General features: G+C 40.4%; 1 protein-coding gene across 1 annotated transcript; it reads right to left on the bottom strand.

The window, feature by feature from the left end:
* Positions 1-6,368: 6,368 nt before the first annotated feature.
* On the bottom strand, positions 6,369-15,127 carry LOC308287921 (C-type lectin domain family 7 member A-like; the record flags this gene model as incomplete). The annotated part of the gene is made up of 4 exons (XM_080729255.1): positions 6,369-6,517; positions 8,886-9,014; positions 12,748-12,837; positions 14,857-15,127. The coding sequence occupies 4 exons, from the start codon at positions 15,125-15,127 to the stop codon at positions 6,369-6,371; spliced, it is 639 nt and encodes a 212-aa protein (XP_080585381.1).
* Between the last annotated feature and the right edge of the window lie 3,510 nt (positions 15,128-18,637).

An 18,637-nucleotide genomic window follows, 5' to 3' on the forward strand; every position in this document is an offset into this window, starting at 1 on the left:
TTCAGGCTGGAAAAGAAGACAACTTCGTGAAGCATGCGACCAACAACCTGGACACTGTGTACGACTACTCCTCTGTCATGCATTATAGCAGGGATGCTTTCTCCAAGAATGGAGAAGACACCATCACTCCCAAAAACGCTTCGGCAGTCATCGGCCAGAGAGAGGGGATGACCGACACTGATATTCTGAAGATCAACAGGCTTTACTGTAGCTCGGCACATTTCGTTGTTTCCCTCTCACTCACCTTACTTTGTCTGCTGGCTTCACTCATGTAGTTCATGAATGTAGTTTCAAATGCAGCAGCAGTAGACAAACACAAGAAACATGTTTATTATATCCACAGTAAGGAATGTACTCTACTCAGTCAATAAAATGTTGATCAGAAACAGATTGGTTTGTTCTTTCCCCACTATAGTCATCCAATGTAGCTAATGCTGTATTTAATAATATTATTCTGAGCACTAGTCGGTTCAAATCCAGCTCACGCCACATGACGATAGACATCTTTGTGTTTAATCTTCATTTTAAACCAGTTTTCCCAGCGTGACATCAATTTTCTTTATTTAACTTAAAGACCAGCTGACACGCCCAGATGATACAGTAGGTCACGTGGTCTTTCTCCAAACAGTCTGAAAGGGAGGCCGGGCCGTATCCGTTAGTGAATGTATACTTCGTCTGTCGTGCGGTGCCGCGCACAACGTGAGGCGTTGTTGTTAGCTTGTAGCACGCACCGCACGGCTATTTTCGAGAGCTAGTGTGCATGTGTGTCCACACACACACACACACACACACACACACACACACACACACACACACACACACACACACACACACACACAGGCTACACAGTACACACAGAGTTTATGAGCCTCGGACTTCAGTGCATGCTCCGGTGTGCGTTCCATTACAGCAGGAGATGGCTACTGGGCTCAGAGCTGGGGAGGAGAACATTGGACCCTCGTACTAATCTCTGACACCTTTTTGGTAGAAGACTTGTAATTTGTACGTGGTTAGGGGGGATCCTATAGCAGATTCTATAATATTTTTACCCCTAGAACTGCTTGTTTTAAAATTTGTTTTATGAAGTCGCATTTGTTCTCCTCCTCGCACGGTTATGTTGGGTTAGTTTCTCAAGATAATGCTCAGCGCTCAACTCTGCCCCTCCCCCCATATTAGCCAATCAAATTAATGTATTGCAGTTACTGTACAGAACGTACTACTTTCAGTACAGTAACTACAATAAATTAATTTGATTGGGTAATTTAACATGGGGGTACATGACATCATTAAAAAAATATGCTAATTTGATAGCCTTAATTAGCTGTTTTGGCCGTGTCAGCCGGTCTTTAAGTAACAGTAGCAATACCATAATGTATTCCTGTATTCAGCATGTTACTTGAGTAAACAATTTCTTACTGTTCCTTTATGCTTTATTAATCATTTTTACTTTTTCTGTTAAGCACTTTAAAGTACTTTGAGCTGCATTTTGTGTCATGAAAGGTGCTATAGAGTAGTGAAGTGTGACGTAATTTACACATCCTACCTGGTTCGCTGTTTTCTTCCCCCATTCTGAATTCCCATAGACCTTTTTCATATCACGTCATATAAGAACTGTGTTCCAATTATAAACAAATTATCTCAGCGGTTTGACTCATATGGATATGAAGATTCAACTGATGGTGAGAAAACGCTAATGTTACTGTCGCCGAAGTAGTTACATTTTCGCTAGAAACAGACTTTATCAATTATGAGTGACTGACTATCATAAACCATACAGAGCCACCTCGCCGACAATATCGCAAAGACCGTTTGTTAATTTTTGGACCGCAATGCTTATATGAGACGATTTAAGGTGAGAATTACTTCCGTGGAACCGGGGGATGAGCGAGTCACGTCATGACTTCACTGTTCTATACAAATAAAATGTATCATTATTGGTGTCGTTGATCCTGCAGGGCAACCAGACTACGTCCGACGTTATTTCCATCCATCCATCTTGCCATCTTTCTAGTTATTATTATTACAGTTTTTAACTGAATTAAAAATGTCCTGTACTTAATCAATGATACAATATAATCCTTGGATAATTATTCGTTCAACATCGATGGCAAAATGGTCCATTTCATTTGGATACAGTCCGAGGTGCCGACAGACAGAGATACAGACAAAGATACGAGATAGAGTCAGTCCACCCATGGGTACAATTAAAAAGGCCTTTAAATTTTTTTTTTCATTATTATTGGTTAAGAGATAGGCTACATTGTAGATTTAGATGATATAATTATAACCCTAACCCTTTATAACATGCAGATACAAAGACACAGAAACTATTATTTTCATTAATGTTGAACGTAGGGGTTGGCACCCTAGAGTAGTCTGCCTGGATCAGGCGCGCGGGAACTAAAAATGTCAGGGTGGGCTGGGCGAAAGTTTTGCGGTTTTTTGGCGGATTTGGGTGATTTCTATAGATTTCTATAAAACCCCCAGCCAGCCATGCAGAATAATAATCAACAGCGCAAAGCACACAATAGCCTGAAAAAAACAACAACTGCACACTTAAGCTTAACAACAATAATTATTTTTTTATTTATTACAGGCCAGCCACTACAGACTGAACTGCACAGCGGTATAAGCCGATCAGAAAACAAACTGTAGGCTACTGGATCTACATCCACACAATCCACTGGTCTATTTTTACAATAGAACTTTACTGAAACAAACAAATATACTGGAAACAAGGCTCGAAATGTATACAGCCTAACAGCCTAGTGTGACGTTAACCAATCAAGAGAAATCTAAAGTATACAGGCTTTTCTTTTTTTCTTTTGTGACATAACAGCCAGTGCATGTAGGCAGCTCAGACAGTAACAGAGAGAGGGAGGGGGAGAGAGAGAAAGAGAATGGGAGAGAGAGACACTCCGACTGTCCCAGGCAGCATCTGTGTAGGAGAGAGATAGGGGGAAAGGAAAGATGCTGTCGGTCTGATGTACTAACTGGACAAACAAATAAATGATACAAAGATGAAACAAATATAAAACAGCACAGCATAAAATAAAGTTCTCTTACCTTTACCAAATGGCACCAAACGTAGCCTTGCGTTCCGGTGTGTTTCTAATGAAACTCCTAACAAGGCTCGGTATGTCCAACGTGTCCAGCTTTTCCTGGTGCGCATGCATCACAGCTAGATGTGTGAGCCTCTCCTGGCTCATGGTGCTTCAACTTGTGAGATGCTGATGCTGCTATCCTATCCGTCACTGTCTTGTCTTGTGATTCATTTAACCTTGCCTGCGTGCAGCCTGTGTTTACCGGCATTATGCGTTGCGCCTTCCTTGTTCCGGGAGCAGGTGACCACCCATGTGATTGTGATCATGACACCTTTTTCGACTTCTATTTTATTTCCAAAAGTTAAATACATTGTTTTATATTTATATAGGCCTATACTGTATAAAAATTATAATATTAATAATAATAATAAAAAAAAAACGAAAAAAAAAAGAAATCCTCCCCCCGGCCCAGGGGGGGCTGGGCTGCTACCAGGGTGGGTGCCAGCCCCCATAGCCCCCCCCTTCCCGCGCTAATGGCCTGGATATTATATTTGGAATTTATAAATGTCACAGTTTAACAAGTGAAACAGACCTGAGTTGTACAGGACTTGAGTGATCTTTTTCAATCTACACAAAATCTCTTCACCAAAACTAGTCGATCAACAAGCTCAAGACTGACATCATCATACCTCATCAAGGTATGCAGGAACACCTACTGAGTGGCAAAAACTACTTTATGGCCTTGACAGCCCATACATCCAAACAGAAAATTTGTGTTAAACGACGTTAAACTCACTTTGCCACTCGAGTGCATACCCTCTATTTCCCAGTTTCGTAAAAAAAAAAAACGACCGTTGCAAACAGTTTCAATAGGCGTGTGGCCCCTAAGAATAATCTTTGTTTAAAGCTATACTGTGTAAGTTGCTCAACTAGTGGTCAGTAGCAGTATATCGGACCGGGCCTTCAGACCACCGCGTCCGCCTCGCCTCGCCGAGACGAGTCCGTAGAGGTCTCTCGTGTCCCTCTGCAACCAGGCATTGGGGAGTTACATGCTAGACTCCTAGACTAGGGTTTTTTGATTAATCGATTTTTAATCGAAATCCGGGTTTTTTCCTTTGGACGATTTAAAAAAAAGGAAATCGTCAAATCGATTTTCACTTTAATTAGGGTAATTCTTACTCATTGGAGCCTTGCACGGGGCAAAAAGTACACAGCCCGGTCCTCCTAAAGCAGGACGACAAGGTCCGACACCAAATTAATACTACTTTATCTCTGATGTGTCATTTCTTTGATGCGCCTGCAGCGCACGCCTGGGCAGAGCTCACCACAGCACTGCGCTCACTCGCGCTGGTACAGGCAGCAAACAACAAAAAGCTGCTGAGCTGGTAAACTTAGCCTACTTGTTGTTGTAGTTTGAAAGAAGCTAATTCTGTGTTACCCACCTACTGTAGTCCTAATGTCCCTGTCACTGTGTTAATTTTGCGTTGGGACTCGGGAAGCAAAGCGCTTCGCCTCCGTTTACAATCAATCAACATCTCCGTCACGGAGACTCCGTGCATGAGCAGTGCAGGGGTGGCCTTAGCTATTTTTTCACCCGTTTCACCATCCTCCAATAGCTGGCTTGTTTTGGCTGTTTTGTCACTCACTATTGATAATGAAACACTAAGGACGCTAAGTTAACTTCTGTATGTGATTGTTGCGCAACTAAAGTTATTATTATTATTATTACCCTTATTGTTTTATTACATTTTGCTATTTGGCTATATAAAAAAAATAAAAAAATGAAACAATAATGAAAAAAATCATTTCCTTGCATTTTTTAAATGAAAACAACATAGTTGAAACAATGTATTATTCTTTTACCAAAAAATCGAAATCGGAATCGAAAATCGACTTTTCTGAGAAATAAATCGAGATTTTATTTTTAGGCCACATCGAACAACCCTATCCTAGACCAGCATAAACATTGCTGTTGAAGCAAGCTACTTCCTGAAGAGACGCAAGACGTGCTGTGATTGGCCGGCAATGTATGATCTGCGCTGTGATTGGCCGGTAGGGACACACGTATAAAGAGTGATGCAGATGACGTCATTTTGACGGGAAATGCAACCCCCCTCACGGCCAGTCGGCCACACAGGCTTAGTAGAACACATATTATAAAGAAAAGGCTTTTGGGGCTGAAATTAACAGAGTGGATGTTCTAAAACTTTAGCGATTTAATAGATTTTAAGATTTGTTTTATTAAAAAAAGTTACATAGTATAGCTTTAATAATAAGGCACCTTTCCAGACATTAATGCAGTTCAAAGTTTATTTTTATTTTTTATTATTATTCAAACAAAGTCAAAATGAAACCACAACAAAAAGGTTAAGTGGTTGAAATTAAAACATTAAATGAAGAAAAGATAAAGAAGAGCAAATTGAATATCCTCAACTTAACAGGGGTCCAGTGCTAAGATGAAACTACAGTACAGGGGTAATACAGGTAATTGTCTATTTTCCTATTTTTGATTTCATTACAGAGAGTAATCTAAATCTAATGGTTGTATAAAGTACATTACAATAGTCTAATAGTGTGTGATACAAAAGCACAAGGCCGTTTCTTAACATCCTTATGTTTCTTTTTTTTCCTTAGTAGTTGTTTAAGAAATGTGCTGTTCATCCATTGCACAATTATACTGGAAGGTTAGTTTAGCAGATTATGGGTAACAGTTTGTATTTATAATGTTTCTCTCAGTTTCATGAAGCATTAAAGCTGCAGTTTCATCAATGAAGTGAAGAGAAACATCACTTCTCACAGATCCAGGTTTTTCTAACAGGTGAACATTCCCCGTTATACAATCCTCCATCCTCGTAGTAGCTGTAGACACAGTCAGTATCAGGAGACGAGACAGGATATTTACTCGCCCAGTACCTGCAGAGTAAACAACATGATGTAAAAAACATAAACTCAGTCAACCACATTTGAAATACTTATTATAACATAAAAACAAATAAAATGTCTCACTGTGTTGTCAGGGGTGTTCCATCCACCCAAGCCCATTTGCCACCAGTCCTGTTCAGACCGATCCATAGTGACTCAAGGACACCCTTCTTCACCCATCCTTTGATGAATTCCTGTTAAATTATTAATAATTGAACCATAATTAATTTTCTCGCATACTTTCAGGTTTTCACTATAATTGCACACACACACACACACACACACACACACACACACACACACACACACACACACACACACACACACACACACACACACACGCGCACGCACACACACACACACACACACACACACACACACACACACACACACACACACACACTAACTAACCTGTTCTTCGTTACTGTTAATGGTCACCAGATCAGCTCCAGTGTTCAGACAGTCTGCTCTGCTTTCAGCCCAGGTTTTCACTTCAGTAGATTCACGATAACAGCTGCATTTAAACATCGTCCATCCACTGGAACACACCACTTAACATCAAACAATACTTTTATTAATAGATTTCCAATGCTCTCATTACTTACTTATTACTCCTCTTTGTCCCCTTGGTACATACTTCATTGAGCGATATCCATTGCATTGAACAGTTATATCAGCATTTGTGTGTATGGGTGTGTGCTGCTGTGCTTAGAGCATGATGCATTTGTTGTCGAATGCTCTGATCAACATACAATTACTTTAAAAATCACACCCAGTGTGAAGTGAGCGGTTATGAGTTTCATTATGCCTCACCATGAATGAAGTAAACTCTTCACCCTTTGCAGACACCAGTTCCCTGTCAGGTTAGGGAATGACAGAGCATATACTTACCTCAGCCCGTATTCGCTCATCAAAAACATATCGCTCAACTCAAGAGGAAAGAAAGCCAGCGCTGTCAAAGTTGTCATTGTAGGGAACAACTGAGCATTGTTTACACTCCTTTATTATCCATTTTACCATTAATCAGTGTTGTGAAAGTTCACTTAATTAACTAGTTCAAAGTTCAGTTCATACATTGTAAAATGAACTTATTCATCGTTCATAATTCAACATTTTGAACTAAAAATTCAATATACTATATGAACTATTTTTTTCCTTTTTTTTCAATACGTTGAAGCAATTATTTGCGAGCTTTTATTTCTCAACATTATTGACACAGCCCATATAGAACCACACAGCAATACTCATCCAATTTAACATTGAGGTGCCCACAATGTTTAGACTGTTTATACTCCTCTTGCACCCCTTTGCAATGTGAAATGCCACTGAATCGGTTAGCCTTCCCCACGTTGCTCTTGTCACAGCCTAAAGCTGATAAGCTTTTATTGTGAAGGCAAAAGTAAAACATCCCACATCTGCGTGTGCCACTGAATCGGCGGCCGCATACGGCTCCCTAATCAGCCCGTGATTACAGGTGTGTGGCTAGGGGCAACTAGTGAAATGTGAAATCTCAAACCACAACACAAAGAAAGACGATGCGCAACGGGGCGCGGCCGCACACGAGCCGATGAACGCCGTTCATGAACGCCAGAATGAATGCGTTCACAACAAACACAATCAAGTGGAAATAAAGAACGTTCCATTCATGTTCGCCCAAAATAGTAACGAGTTCATGAACGATCGTTCATTTAACGTGTTCAGCCTTCCCTACTGATTGAGAGCTTTGATTGGAGTATGGCAGTCATGTGACGTAATGACCAGCAGATATGAGAATGAGGAATGAGAACAGAGCTGACTGACAGCTGACTACAGCTGGGCGGGACGACTCCTGTGTCCTGCATAAACTAACAAGGTCGCTTCAATTATTCAATCCTATCAAATGCCACAAAATTTTACCAAAGGTGTGGCCATAATAGTATAGGCACTCTATGGATAAAAGTGGTTAAGCTCAGACAAATTGCAACAGAAACTATTTTAACTTTGTTTGTTTCATAAATAGGTATAACTAACAACATATCAAAAGTCCCAGTGGTGGAACATATTGAAAAAGCCACTTAAAGTTTGGGTCCCATTAACTTAAAGAAAGAAAAAAAAACTGCTTTGAGTATTATGTAAGGGGTGAAACTAGGGGTTTTTCATTATTCTTAATGGATTGCAAGCATTTGTTTTGCACGGAAAATGTCCATTTGGCTAAAAACGGACCCACAAAACTATGGTTTAGTGATGATGAGTAATCACTTTTCAAATTTTTGTGCAAAACAAATGCTTGCAATGGATTCAGAATCATGAAAAACCACCAAACTTTCAGCAGCTTTTTCAGTATGTTCCACTACTGGGATTTCTTAGGACTTTTGATATGTTGTTACTAACATATTTATGAAACAAACAAAGTTAAGAGTTTCTGATGCAATTTGTCTGAGGTTAATTCCTATAATGCCTATAATATAAGATAGGCTTCTTTCCCCACCTTGACACCTCCACCTTACACAATGTATAATTTACTTTTAGTTTTCCTATTTTTTACAATTGCCCCATATTTTGACCAGTAGGTGTCGCAACATGATTCTGCCTGAAGACAAAATGTTCTACATCTTATTTTTAACATCCCCCCAAAACATGTATTATTACTGTATTATTGACGACAAAGCAGCAGACACGTCACATTTCGACCCTTTGGTCTTCGTGTGTGTGTGTGTGTGTGTGTGTGTGTGTGTGTGTGTGTGTGTGTGTGTGTGTGTGTGTGTGTGTGTGTGTGTCTGTGTGTGTGTGTGCCGTTACAGGTAAGAGTTACAGGCAAGAGTAACAGGCCAGGGTTACAGCTTGACACAACTGCTGCAGGTTTTCACAGTAACTGCTCCCGCAAGCGGTCGCAAATACACCAATTAATATTCCTTCAATACTTTTTCTAACTTCTCTCACCTGTTCCCTGAAGATGCTTTACTTCACATTGCAACAGCTTTAGGTTGGCCTCTAGCTGCTCTTTCTCTTCAGCCAGGTTGTTGTTGGTGGTCAGGTTGTCACAGGTGGTCAGGTTATTCTCTGGATTCTCTGTAAAGAACCAACAGGTGATGATAAACACAGTTACTCATGAGTTCAAGCATCTGTGTGGAAAAGGAGCTTTGAGAAGATTATTCTTATTCTTATTCTTTTTGAGCGGTGCTAACTACTCCAAAGCGTGACTTTGTGTGTATGTCCAAGTGGTATCAAATACTGATATCCTGTGACATTCTTGTGGGTCTATCATCATCATCAGCATCAGCACCGCTCAATTCACACAGTGTGATTTTTTACATGCATGTTGTTAGAGCTACTTCTTGAGCGGTGCTAACCATCCAAGCTTTGTGTGTGTGAGCATGAGAATGTATGTTGGAACAAGGATCTCCGTGTATGGAGAACGGCCCATACAAGGAGATATGCATGTGTGTCGTGTTTGATACCATTTGAAATGACAGACAGGTGTGATTCTTTTCATCTTATTTCGACAATGCAAGCATATATAGGCTACTATACCATATACTGTATACTACCTGTATACTATAATATTTACACTACTGTAGCTCCTGTACTGTATAACTGGACCATGTGGAAGTGGTTTCGCAGAGGGGAGGATGAGAAGGAAGATGGAACCATCTTGTTTATAGATGTATGCCTATTAATAATAACAATAATGTTAATTTGTTGTGCATGATATGCATGCCTATATTTATCTAGTATGGAATATAATGATTTTGTTGTTTTGCTTTCTAGTTCAGATACAAATAATAATATGGTTGGTAGTAGGCTGGCAGGCTAGTAGAGGCCAGTGGTGTCTGAAATTAGCTGCTCACACACAGAGGCACAGGCACAGACATATGCACACAATTCAATTCAAAGGAGCTTTATTGGCATGAGAAAACATACGTTTACATTGCCAAAGCAAGTATCACAAATACAATAAAAACAGTTGAAAATGGGGAACATACAGTTGGAGGGGGTACAGCATTGTGTAAACAGAGCTATGTCGCATTGTAACATTTTATATATATATACAGGGTACAAATAGCAGCATTATTTTCCTCAAAATGCATTTAAAGGTATCAGCTCTGTTTCATACTGTATGTGCAGTAGGCACACACACACGCACGTTCGCACACAAGCACGTATGCACGTGCGCACACGCGTGTGTCACACACACACACACGCACACACACACACACACGCACACGCACGCACGCACGCACGCACGCACGCACGCACGCACGCACGCACGCACACACACACACACACACACACACACACACACACACACACACACACACACACACACACACACACACATCATCTCTGCCTTATGCGGCTTTGTTGCTTACATCACTGTGTACAATAAGGCCAGCCTTATGCAGCTGTGTTGCTTACACCAGTGGTTCTCAACCTGTGGGTCGGGACCCCCAGGGGGGTTCCCAAATTATTTTGGGGGGTTCCAGATGATTATTTGCAAAAGAAAAATTCTCCCTCAACAGTAAACAAACTAACATAAAGTTTAAGTGTATAGACTAGAAGGTATCTGCACATTTCTAAAGTGACAATTTAAGTTTTTAATACCTCTATAATGACGAATTAAACATTGGCCAAATTGTCAACCCCGTTGTTAACATGTAGATCTGCTATTTTCACAATAGAACCGTATTGTACAAAATGTAATTCCTCAACTTGTAGTGCTCGTCAGGGGGGGGGGGGGGGTCCCCAGTAAAAATATGATTATATTTTGGGGGTCGCGGCCTGAAAAGGTTGAGAACCACTGGCTTACATCACTGTGTACTATAAGGCCAGCCTTATGCAGCTGTGTTGTTTACATAACTGTGTACTTTAAGGCAAGCCGTATGCAGCCTACCATGTTTTTTCTTTTTTTTTACCTGATCAGGCTACGCTTTCATACCATAGACCATACATGGGCAACTGGTGGCCCGGGGGGCACATGCAGCCCCCACCTTCACTTAATGTGGCCCATAGGTTAATATCGGAATATACTGATATATTATATTAATTCCAAACATGCAAAACAGGACCTCCTTTAATTACTTCAGTCCATATTAGAAGTTTTGATGGCTATATTAAAATTGTACTCTTTTAATGTCCAACTTATTTGTAATAAAGTTCATAAAGTTTACATATTGTAAGTACAGTATAACTAAATAAAGAACATGCTGCATTGCGACACATTTAGTGCTTGTAGACTGGCTATTTTTAGCTACGGTACTTATTCATGACAGTAGAATGATGGAGTGGGACATCAATTTAGGAAATAAGTTTCAAATATGGAGATAAGAGGTTTCTGTCGACAGCAACAACATGCAATGTGGCCCCCTGGAGTGAGTGAAATACAGTGGTGGCTCCCTCTATCAAAGTTGCCCAACCCTGCCTTATGCTGCATTCACACTGAGAGAAGCCAAGCTAATGGTTTGCTTGGTAATTCAATGTATTCTCTATGCAAACCAGCTTTTAAAATGTCCAAGCTGGATAAAAAGCTTGTAATTTTTAAAGCTGGTTTGCATAGAGAATACATTGAATTACCAAGCAAACCATTAGCTTGGCTTCTCTCAGTGTGAATGCAGCATTAGACCGTAAAAATGAAGGACCTCCAACTTGAATAGCGTTGTTTCATACCACCAGGCCAGACCAGACCACACCAAGTAGTCGCAACTCCTTGCAACAAACTCCTTGCAACTGCCATTGTGCATAATGGTTGCAAGTTGTAACCAGTTGCATGCAGTCAAGCCTTAAAATGTGCTGACATGCCCTGAACAGTAGGTCACATGGTCTTTCTACAAACAGTCTGAAATGGGGGCGGGAACGTATAACAGAGTCAGAGCCTCTGCACAGAGTGACTGCATGCATGCGTATAGTGAATGTATATTTTGTCGTACGGCACCGCACACATAGAAAATAGCTGATTTACAAGCTACTTGACTTTTAACCACTTGAACCACAGTATCCCTATTCTAGGGGGAACTTTCAAAAAACAAAAAAGATATCTGATGTACATTGAGAAATAAGGCATGAAGGGCAGTGCAAGTAGTAGAGGGTCTAAGGCGTTAAATTGAAGTGACATGGATGAATTCCGAATATTATCAATATACCCCTGGGACTGCCGTCACGGCACCCATTGTGAGAAAGCTTCAGTGGTGGAAAAAGTACTACATGTTTTTGCTTGAGTAAAAGTATCAATACTGCAATGTAGAAACACAAATAAAAGTCCAGAATCCTAAATTGACCTGGGTGAAAGTACAAATGTATTGGAATCAAAATGTACTTAAAGTACCAAAAGTTTGAAAATAGCAGATCTACAAGCTCGTCGCATTGCGATGCATTGTGAGATTGTAGATCGGCTATTTTCAAATGGCTAAAATTGATATATGGCTGTAACAATAATCAAAATCTACAAAGAAAAGAAGTAACTATAAAGTGTTCAAATGTAGTGGAGTAAAAGTACAATATTTGCCTCTGATATGTAGTGTAGAAGTAAAAGTAGTGGAAATTGGAAATACAGCGGCTCAGGGGTAGAGAAACCGTCATTAGAACACGGAGGGTTACCAGTTCGATTCCGGGCTCCCCCTGAGTTAATGTTGAAGAGTCCTTGAGCAAGACTCTGAACACCTAGTTGCCCCCGGTGCAGCAGGTTGGTGCCTTGCATGGTTTACTCCGCCATCGGTGTATGAATGGGTGAATGTAACGCACAATCTCTGTAAAGCGCCTTGAATAAAGGCGCAACACCACTGGAAAGCCTCCCCTGCACTAGACTCACGTTTCACAGCAGCTTGGCCTAAGATGATGCCCAGCAGGACCAGACACAGCATCCCCAGGCACGCTGCCACCACTGTTTTAGAACACCATCCTGGAACACAAACACAAAACCAAGAGTCTGAAATCCCTGATAGCTACACCCAACTTGAGGTTTCCTCCGCCATCGGTGTATGAATGTGTGTGAATAGGTTAATGTAATGCAAAATTTCTGTTAAAGCGCCTTGGATGAAGGCTCTATATCAGGGGTGTCGAACTCATCTTGGGGTGAGGGCCGCATTGGATGAAAGGCGACTTGATGAGGGCCGAACCAGTCGCGGATCGGATGGCATGCACACTCGCGCACATGTTCGCTCTGTTTTTCTTCCTGTCGTCTCAGCCACTGCTGTAGCTAGCAGTATAGCAGTATATCATTTTACAAATTGTGTTCATTATTAAGTAAAATAGCTACTTTCATTATTGGTATTACAGTTGCAGTTAGGTACGAGAGATGCTATTTGTTTAAAGGAGTAGTTCATCCCCAAAATGACTTTTTTTTTTTCTTTGATTACTCACGCCATGGAGAATTGAGTTCAATAATATATTTTTATTTTATTTGTCGCATTACTAAGACAAAAATGTGATAATAGTACACTTCCCCCCATTGATTCCGGATGGGGACCCAAATGCATTTGGGTCCCCATCCGGAATCAATAGGCATGCATTTATTGTAATCAAATTTCTGTTTTAGGAATGAGTCTACATTGGCTCCATGGCATTTTGGGGGTGAACTACTCCTTTAAGAAGTGCCAATAAGAATAAACCATTAATTTTGATAATAGAATAATTCAATTCCTGATAGTCTCCAGTACGCTATAATTTGTAAATGGCTAAAAAAAATATTATTGATGCAGGACAATAATTATTTTTATTGTATTTTATAATAAAAAAAATAAAAGTAATGAACAATAATGGCATATTCTGAAAATATCGGAATTATAAAACTTTTACATTTTTATTATTATTATATTTTTTAAATAAGTTATTTTTTTTAACAACATTAATTTCCATGTCTAATATGTGTAATCTTTGAGTACAGTTCGAATATTGTAGGTATGTTCAGGTATTATTCATAGCCAGACCAACCACCCTATTCCTAGCAATGCTGTGATCTTCAAAGAGAGAGAGAGAGAGCTGGTCACTTAACATTCCAATCAATCAACTCAATCACTGCCAGGTGGGAGAAACCTAGCCTGCAGTGTGTACAGACATTAGTTAGGTTAATTCTTAAAACAATCATAACTCTTGACAGGAATGGGCTAGAGACTTACTTTTTTTCCCTAAATGCTCAGAAATGTATGCTCTAGCCTGGGGGGCCGGATTGGCCGTATGTTTGACATCCCTGCTCTATATAAATATATATATAAATATTAGGGGTGTAACGATATAGTTAAAAATATCGTTTTTAACTTAAAAAAATCAAAGTATATCGAAATGAAAACAGCTAAAATCGTATCGTATCGTTTTATTTTGTATCGTATCGAATCGGCAGTGCAAAGAATCGATTGTATCGATACTACCTTCTTGTGCATTGTACAGTATTTAGCATTTTTAAGAAGAAAAAATTAAAAGGGGGGGTTTAATTACTTTTCCATTCCATATAGCTACACTGGTCTATCGATAAATGTGTGTAATCTCTGGGTTCATGTCAAGGTGCAGGTTTGTCAATATATAATATCCATGTATTCGGCAGATAATCACTGTGTTTACTTATTTATATGCATAATAATACATGTTTCCCTTAAAAACCTGCACTATCCACACCTTTTACACAGATTTATTTTTTTTGCTAAATAGTTACTATATCGATTTTAAATCATTGAATCGAATCGTATCGTATCACCATGAATGAACCAATATCGTCCATGTATCGTATCGTCAACCATGTATTGTGATATGTATCGAATCGCTATTCAAATGTATCGTTACACCCCTAATAAATATATATATAAAAAAAAAATATATATATATATATATATATATTATATATAAAATGTGATTTTATATATAGTAATCATTGTATATAGTAACTAAGCTCCACCATGACAACGTTTCACATGGTTGCCTGACTCACCCTGAGTGCGTCTTCCTTCTGTGTTGTCCCTCATGCCCTCCTGTCGTCCAGCGATGATGTCCACAGTCTCGTAGATGTCCACTACTCTCTCCTCCAACTGTCCCTTGTCCTCGCTCTCCCCTCTCTCATAGATGTCCACCACTCTCTCCTCGAACTGTCCCCTGTCCCCCCTCTCTCCTCTCTCTCCCATATGTCCACTGTCCTCAGTGTCCTCACCTCCCTGTCCCCTGTGTCCGTCACTCTGACTTGCTTTCTTCGTCAAGTCTGACATGGCTTAACTTTCGAAAATAATGTACCAGAATGAGAGGCTTGACTAGTAGCTCATTTCTGGCTACATACAGTAACTATTGACTATCTATATCTACATACTTTACATGATTTCTAGGTAACTACATGTTCGAGCTAAATGTGATCTTATCTCTGTGTGGCTAGTTGGTACATTAGAGCACTGACGGGGAAGTAATGTAAATAAGACAGCAATCCACCCACACACACACACACACACACACACACACACACACACACACACACACACACACTGACACACACACACGCGCGCGCGCGCGCGCAAGCACACAACACACACACGCACACACACGCGTGCACGCACACACACACACACACACACACACACACACACACACACACACACACACACACACACACACACACACACACACACACACACACACACACACACACACACACACACACAGACACTCCCCTTCAGAACCTCTTGGGCCATGATCATCACATAAACTATACAGAGACACACACCAAACATCAGTTTTGACATTATATGACCCTATAAGGTCATATCAACAACCACAGATCACATGATCAGTGATGACCTCACAGCACCCTGTCTCAGTCTGATCATGTATCTTTGATACATTAGTAACATTAAATAAATAAATAAATAAATAAATACCTTTACCTAGGGTAGACTTTATACAACCTGTGTCTGCACAATGATGGCATAATATAAAAACGAAACTTAAAATCACTTAAATCAATATATCCCCTTTAAATACTCTAATAATAATAATAATAATAATATATTGATTATGAAAAATGTAATGAAATAATGACAGCCATAAAGTATAGCTCACGGTTAAATTAGTACATGTATACCAAGCTTCCTCATGTTTGAGCCAGAACTTTGTCTGCAGCAAGCACCGCAGCTGTCCACGGCTGTCTCTGCTTGACAATTATTTTATTTTGATATAAATAGTTGACGTACAGTAATTATGAAAACATTCTGAGTTTTCATATTGACTGTAGAGGAAGAGAGTATATAGAGGAAGAGAGTCTTCTACAGAGACCACAAACCCTCCCTGTATGCAAAGAAAGACAAGAAAAGAGGTAGTGGTGGTGTGTGTGTGTGTGTGTGTGTGTGTGTGTGTGTGTGTGTGTGTGTGTGTGTGTGTGTGTGTGTGTGTGTGTGTGTGTGTGTGTGTGTGTGTGTGTGCAAGGAGTGAAGCCCTTTGGGGGAAGTGCACAGAGATGCCATCGAAAACCTGCTAAAATGGAATATGTGGCCCCTCCTCTGTAACTCTGTATATTTGTCAATCTCAGACCATAAATTGTAGCTTTGATTCTTGAAAATTATAGGCCTGTTTTGACAAATATAATATACGGCTGTTGTGATCTCTCTCTCTCTCTCTCTCTCTCTCTCTCTCTCTCTCTCTCTCTCTCTCTCTCTCTCTCTCTCTCTCTGTCTCTCTTATATTTTATCGTACTTTTTATTTTTGCAATGTAAACGTACGGTGTGTTTTCTCATGCCAATAAAGCTCAACTGAATTGAATTGAATTGAATTGAATTGAATTGAATTGAATTGAGGGTACCGTACCTATGTTCCCCAGGTTCTATGTTCCCCAGGTTCTATGTTCCCCACTTTCCTACCACTACCACCTAAACCTACCCCTGACCCTAACCCTAACCTCACTAAAACTAATGCTGTGAGGTGGGGAACATAGAGCGGGGAACATAGAACCTGGGGAACATAGGTTGGACCCCGAATTGAGACAGCGACACGCAGCAAAAGGCTAAAAACCATTGCAATGTTCTTCTTGGTAACTGAGGGAGTTTCCACCCTCCCCCCTTATGAGAAATGCTCCACAATGCTGAATTTAGTCTGAAAAAAAGAAAAAACACTTCCTCTTTCTCAATATCCTTCCTGCCTTGTTTCTGACTTCTCATAGATCTAAAGAGGTGGAGGTAAGCCTACAGAACTTAGGGGGAGGGCTGAAGCGTCATGGCCGTTTTGAGGTATAGGCTTTACAAGACTTTACTGTATAGCATTATCTGCGGGACACTTCCGGTTAACAGCAGACATACTGTACAAGCTCATGCCTTCTGCGAAATGCAGGATGGGATGTTGGAAAGTTGTGGATACTGCTGTTGGGGCCAGAAATGAACACGCATCTAGGCTTCTTTCTATTGACAAAGAAGCTTTCATTGCGGAAGTGCTCGTTCATGAATTGGAGCCACAGTGCGTCCATGAACAAACACGATGACACAAAACGCGTCACTTAGGCCCCACTACGTCACATGGCATTTCAAGCGCGGAAGTACGCTTCATGCGCTGGGTGAGCAGCTCAATGCAAGTGGACGGGCGGGGATATCTGGTGCCCTCTCTATACTTATTATAACTCTATGGGTGGAGGCTAAGAGCAGTGTTGTCTCTGCCTTCTCATCCAATGAGGAGGAGGCTAGAGCTTTTTGACATCAGCTTTTTTGCTTTGTGATCTACTGGTAGATCACAATCTACCTTTTGGGTGCTTTCCTTATTTTTAAGACTACGCAGCCCACACACCAAGTCAGACCACCGATCCGACCAACATGTCTGAGTGATAGTGTCAGGGGCTTTGTCAGAGTACCCATTGCACACGTCTGTCAGTGTCCCTCTTGTGCCCATATGGGGACCTGTCTGTCTGTCTACCTGTGTCTCAATAAATGGAGTGCCCTGATGTCATCAGTAAACGCCCATAGGAGACTGGGGTCAAAAGATAGCAGGGGACAAATAACACGTTTAATAATTCTAATGTGAAACAAGCTAGAGGGATGAGACTTCTTCAGCACATGCTCAGTAGGGTAGAATTTGTACAGTACAGTACTTTCTGTCTTAAGTGTAGATGACAGCAAATTGAAACTTCTGTGAATTGTATCTCTATGTTATGGGTCCCAAATTAATATTGTTAATAGGGTTAAAATTACTTGAGTAAATATACTTAGTTACTTTACACCACTGCTTCCCCCTTGTGTGTTCCACTGAGTAAGGCTCCCTGCCGGAACGTGTTCATATGCTGCCCATGCCTATACCTAAATAAAAATGACTGAAATGACATGGTGATTTTTCTGTTTGCATGCGTGTACCTCTTTTGTCATGAACAGTGTGCTGTACTTTGCTATACAATAACACCCGGTCTTTCTTCTGCATATTAATAGGTATATCAGTCCGAGACCAAATGATTTGTTAGCTCTCAGCTACCATGTCAGGCCTGATATGCCTTATATGATGATTAATTCTAGCTACAGTATAGCTGTGGCTAGCTATACTTTGTTGGAAAGAAGAGTATAGGGTAGTGTGATTCTGCTTGAGTTTACGTAAAGGGTTACACATCACTATTCCGACACCCCAATAAAGAAGATTGACTTCCATTCTTCGGAATCCCATTGGATTTGTATGTTCCTGCACAATTTATAAAAAAGGATACAAAGATGTAAGTGTTACACTAACAACAATAAACATGTTTTTCCTCTCTGTGTCTCTGACGT

Source organism: Nannobrachium achirus (assembly GCF_963921795.1).
Source record: "Nannobrachium achirus genome assembly, chromosome: 1".
NCBI classification, from domain to species: domain Eukaryota; kingdom Metazoa; phylum Chordata; class Actinopteri; order Myctophiformes; family Myctophidae; genus Nannobrachium; species Nannobrachium achirus.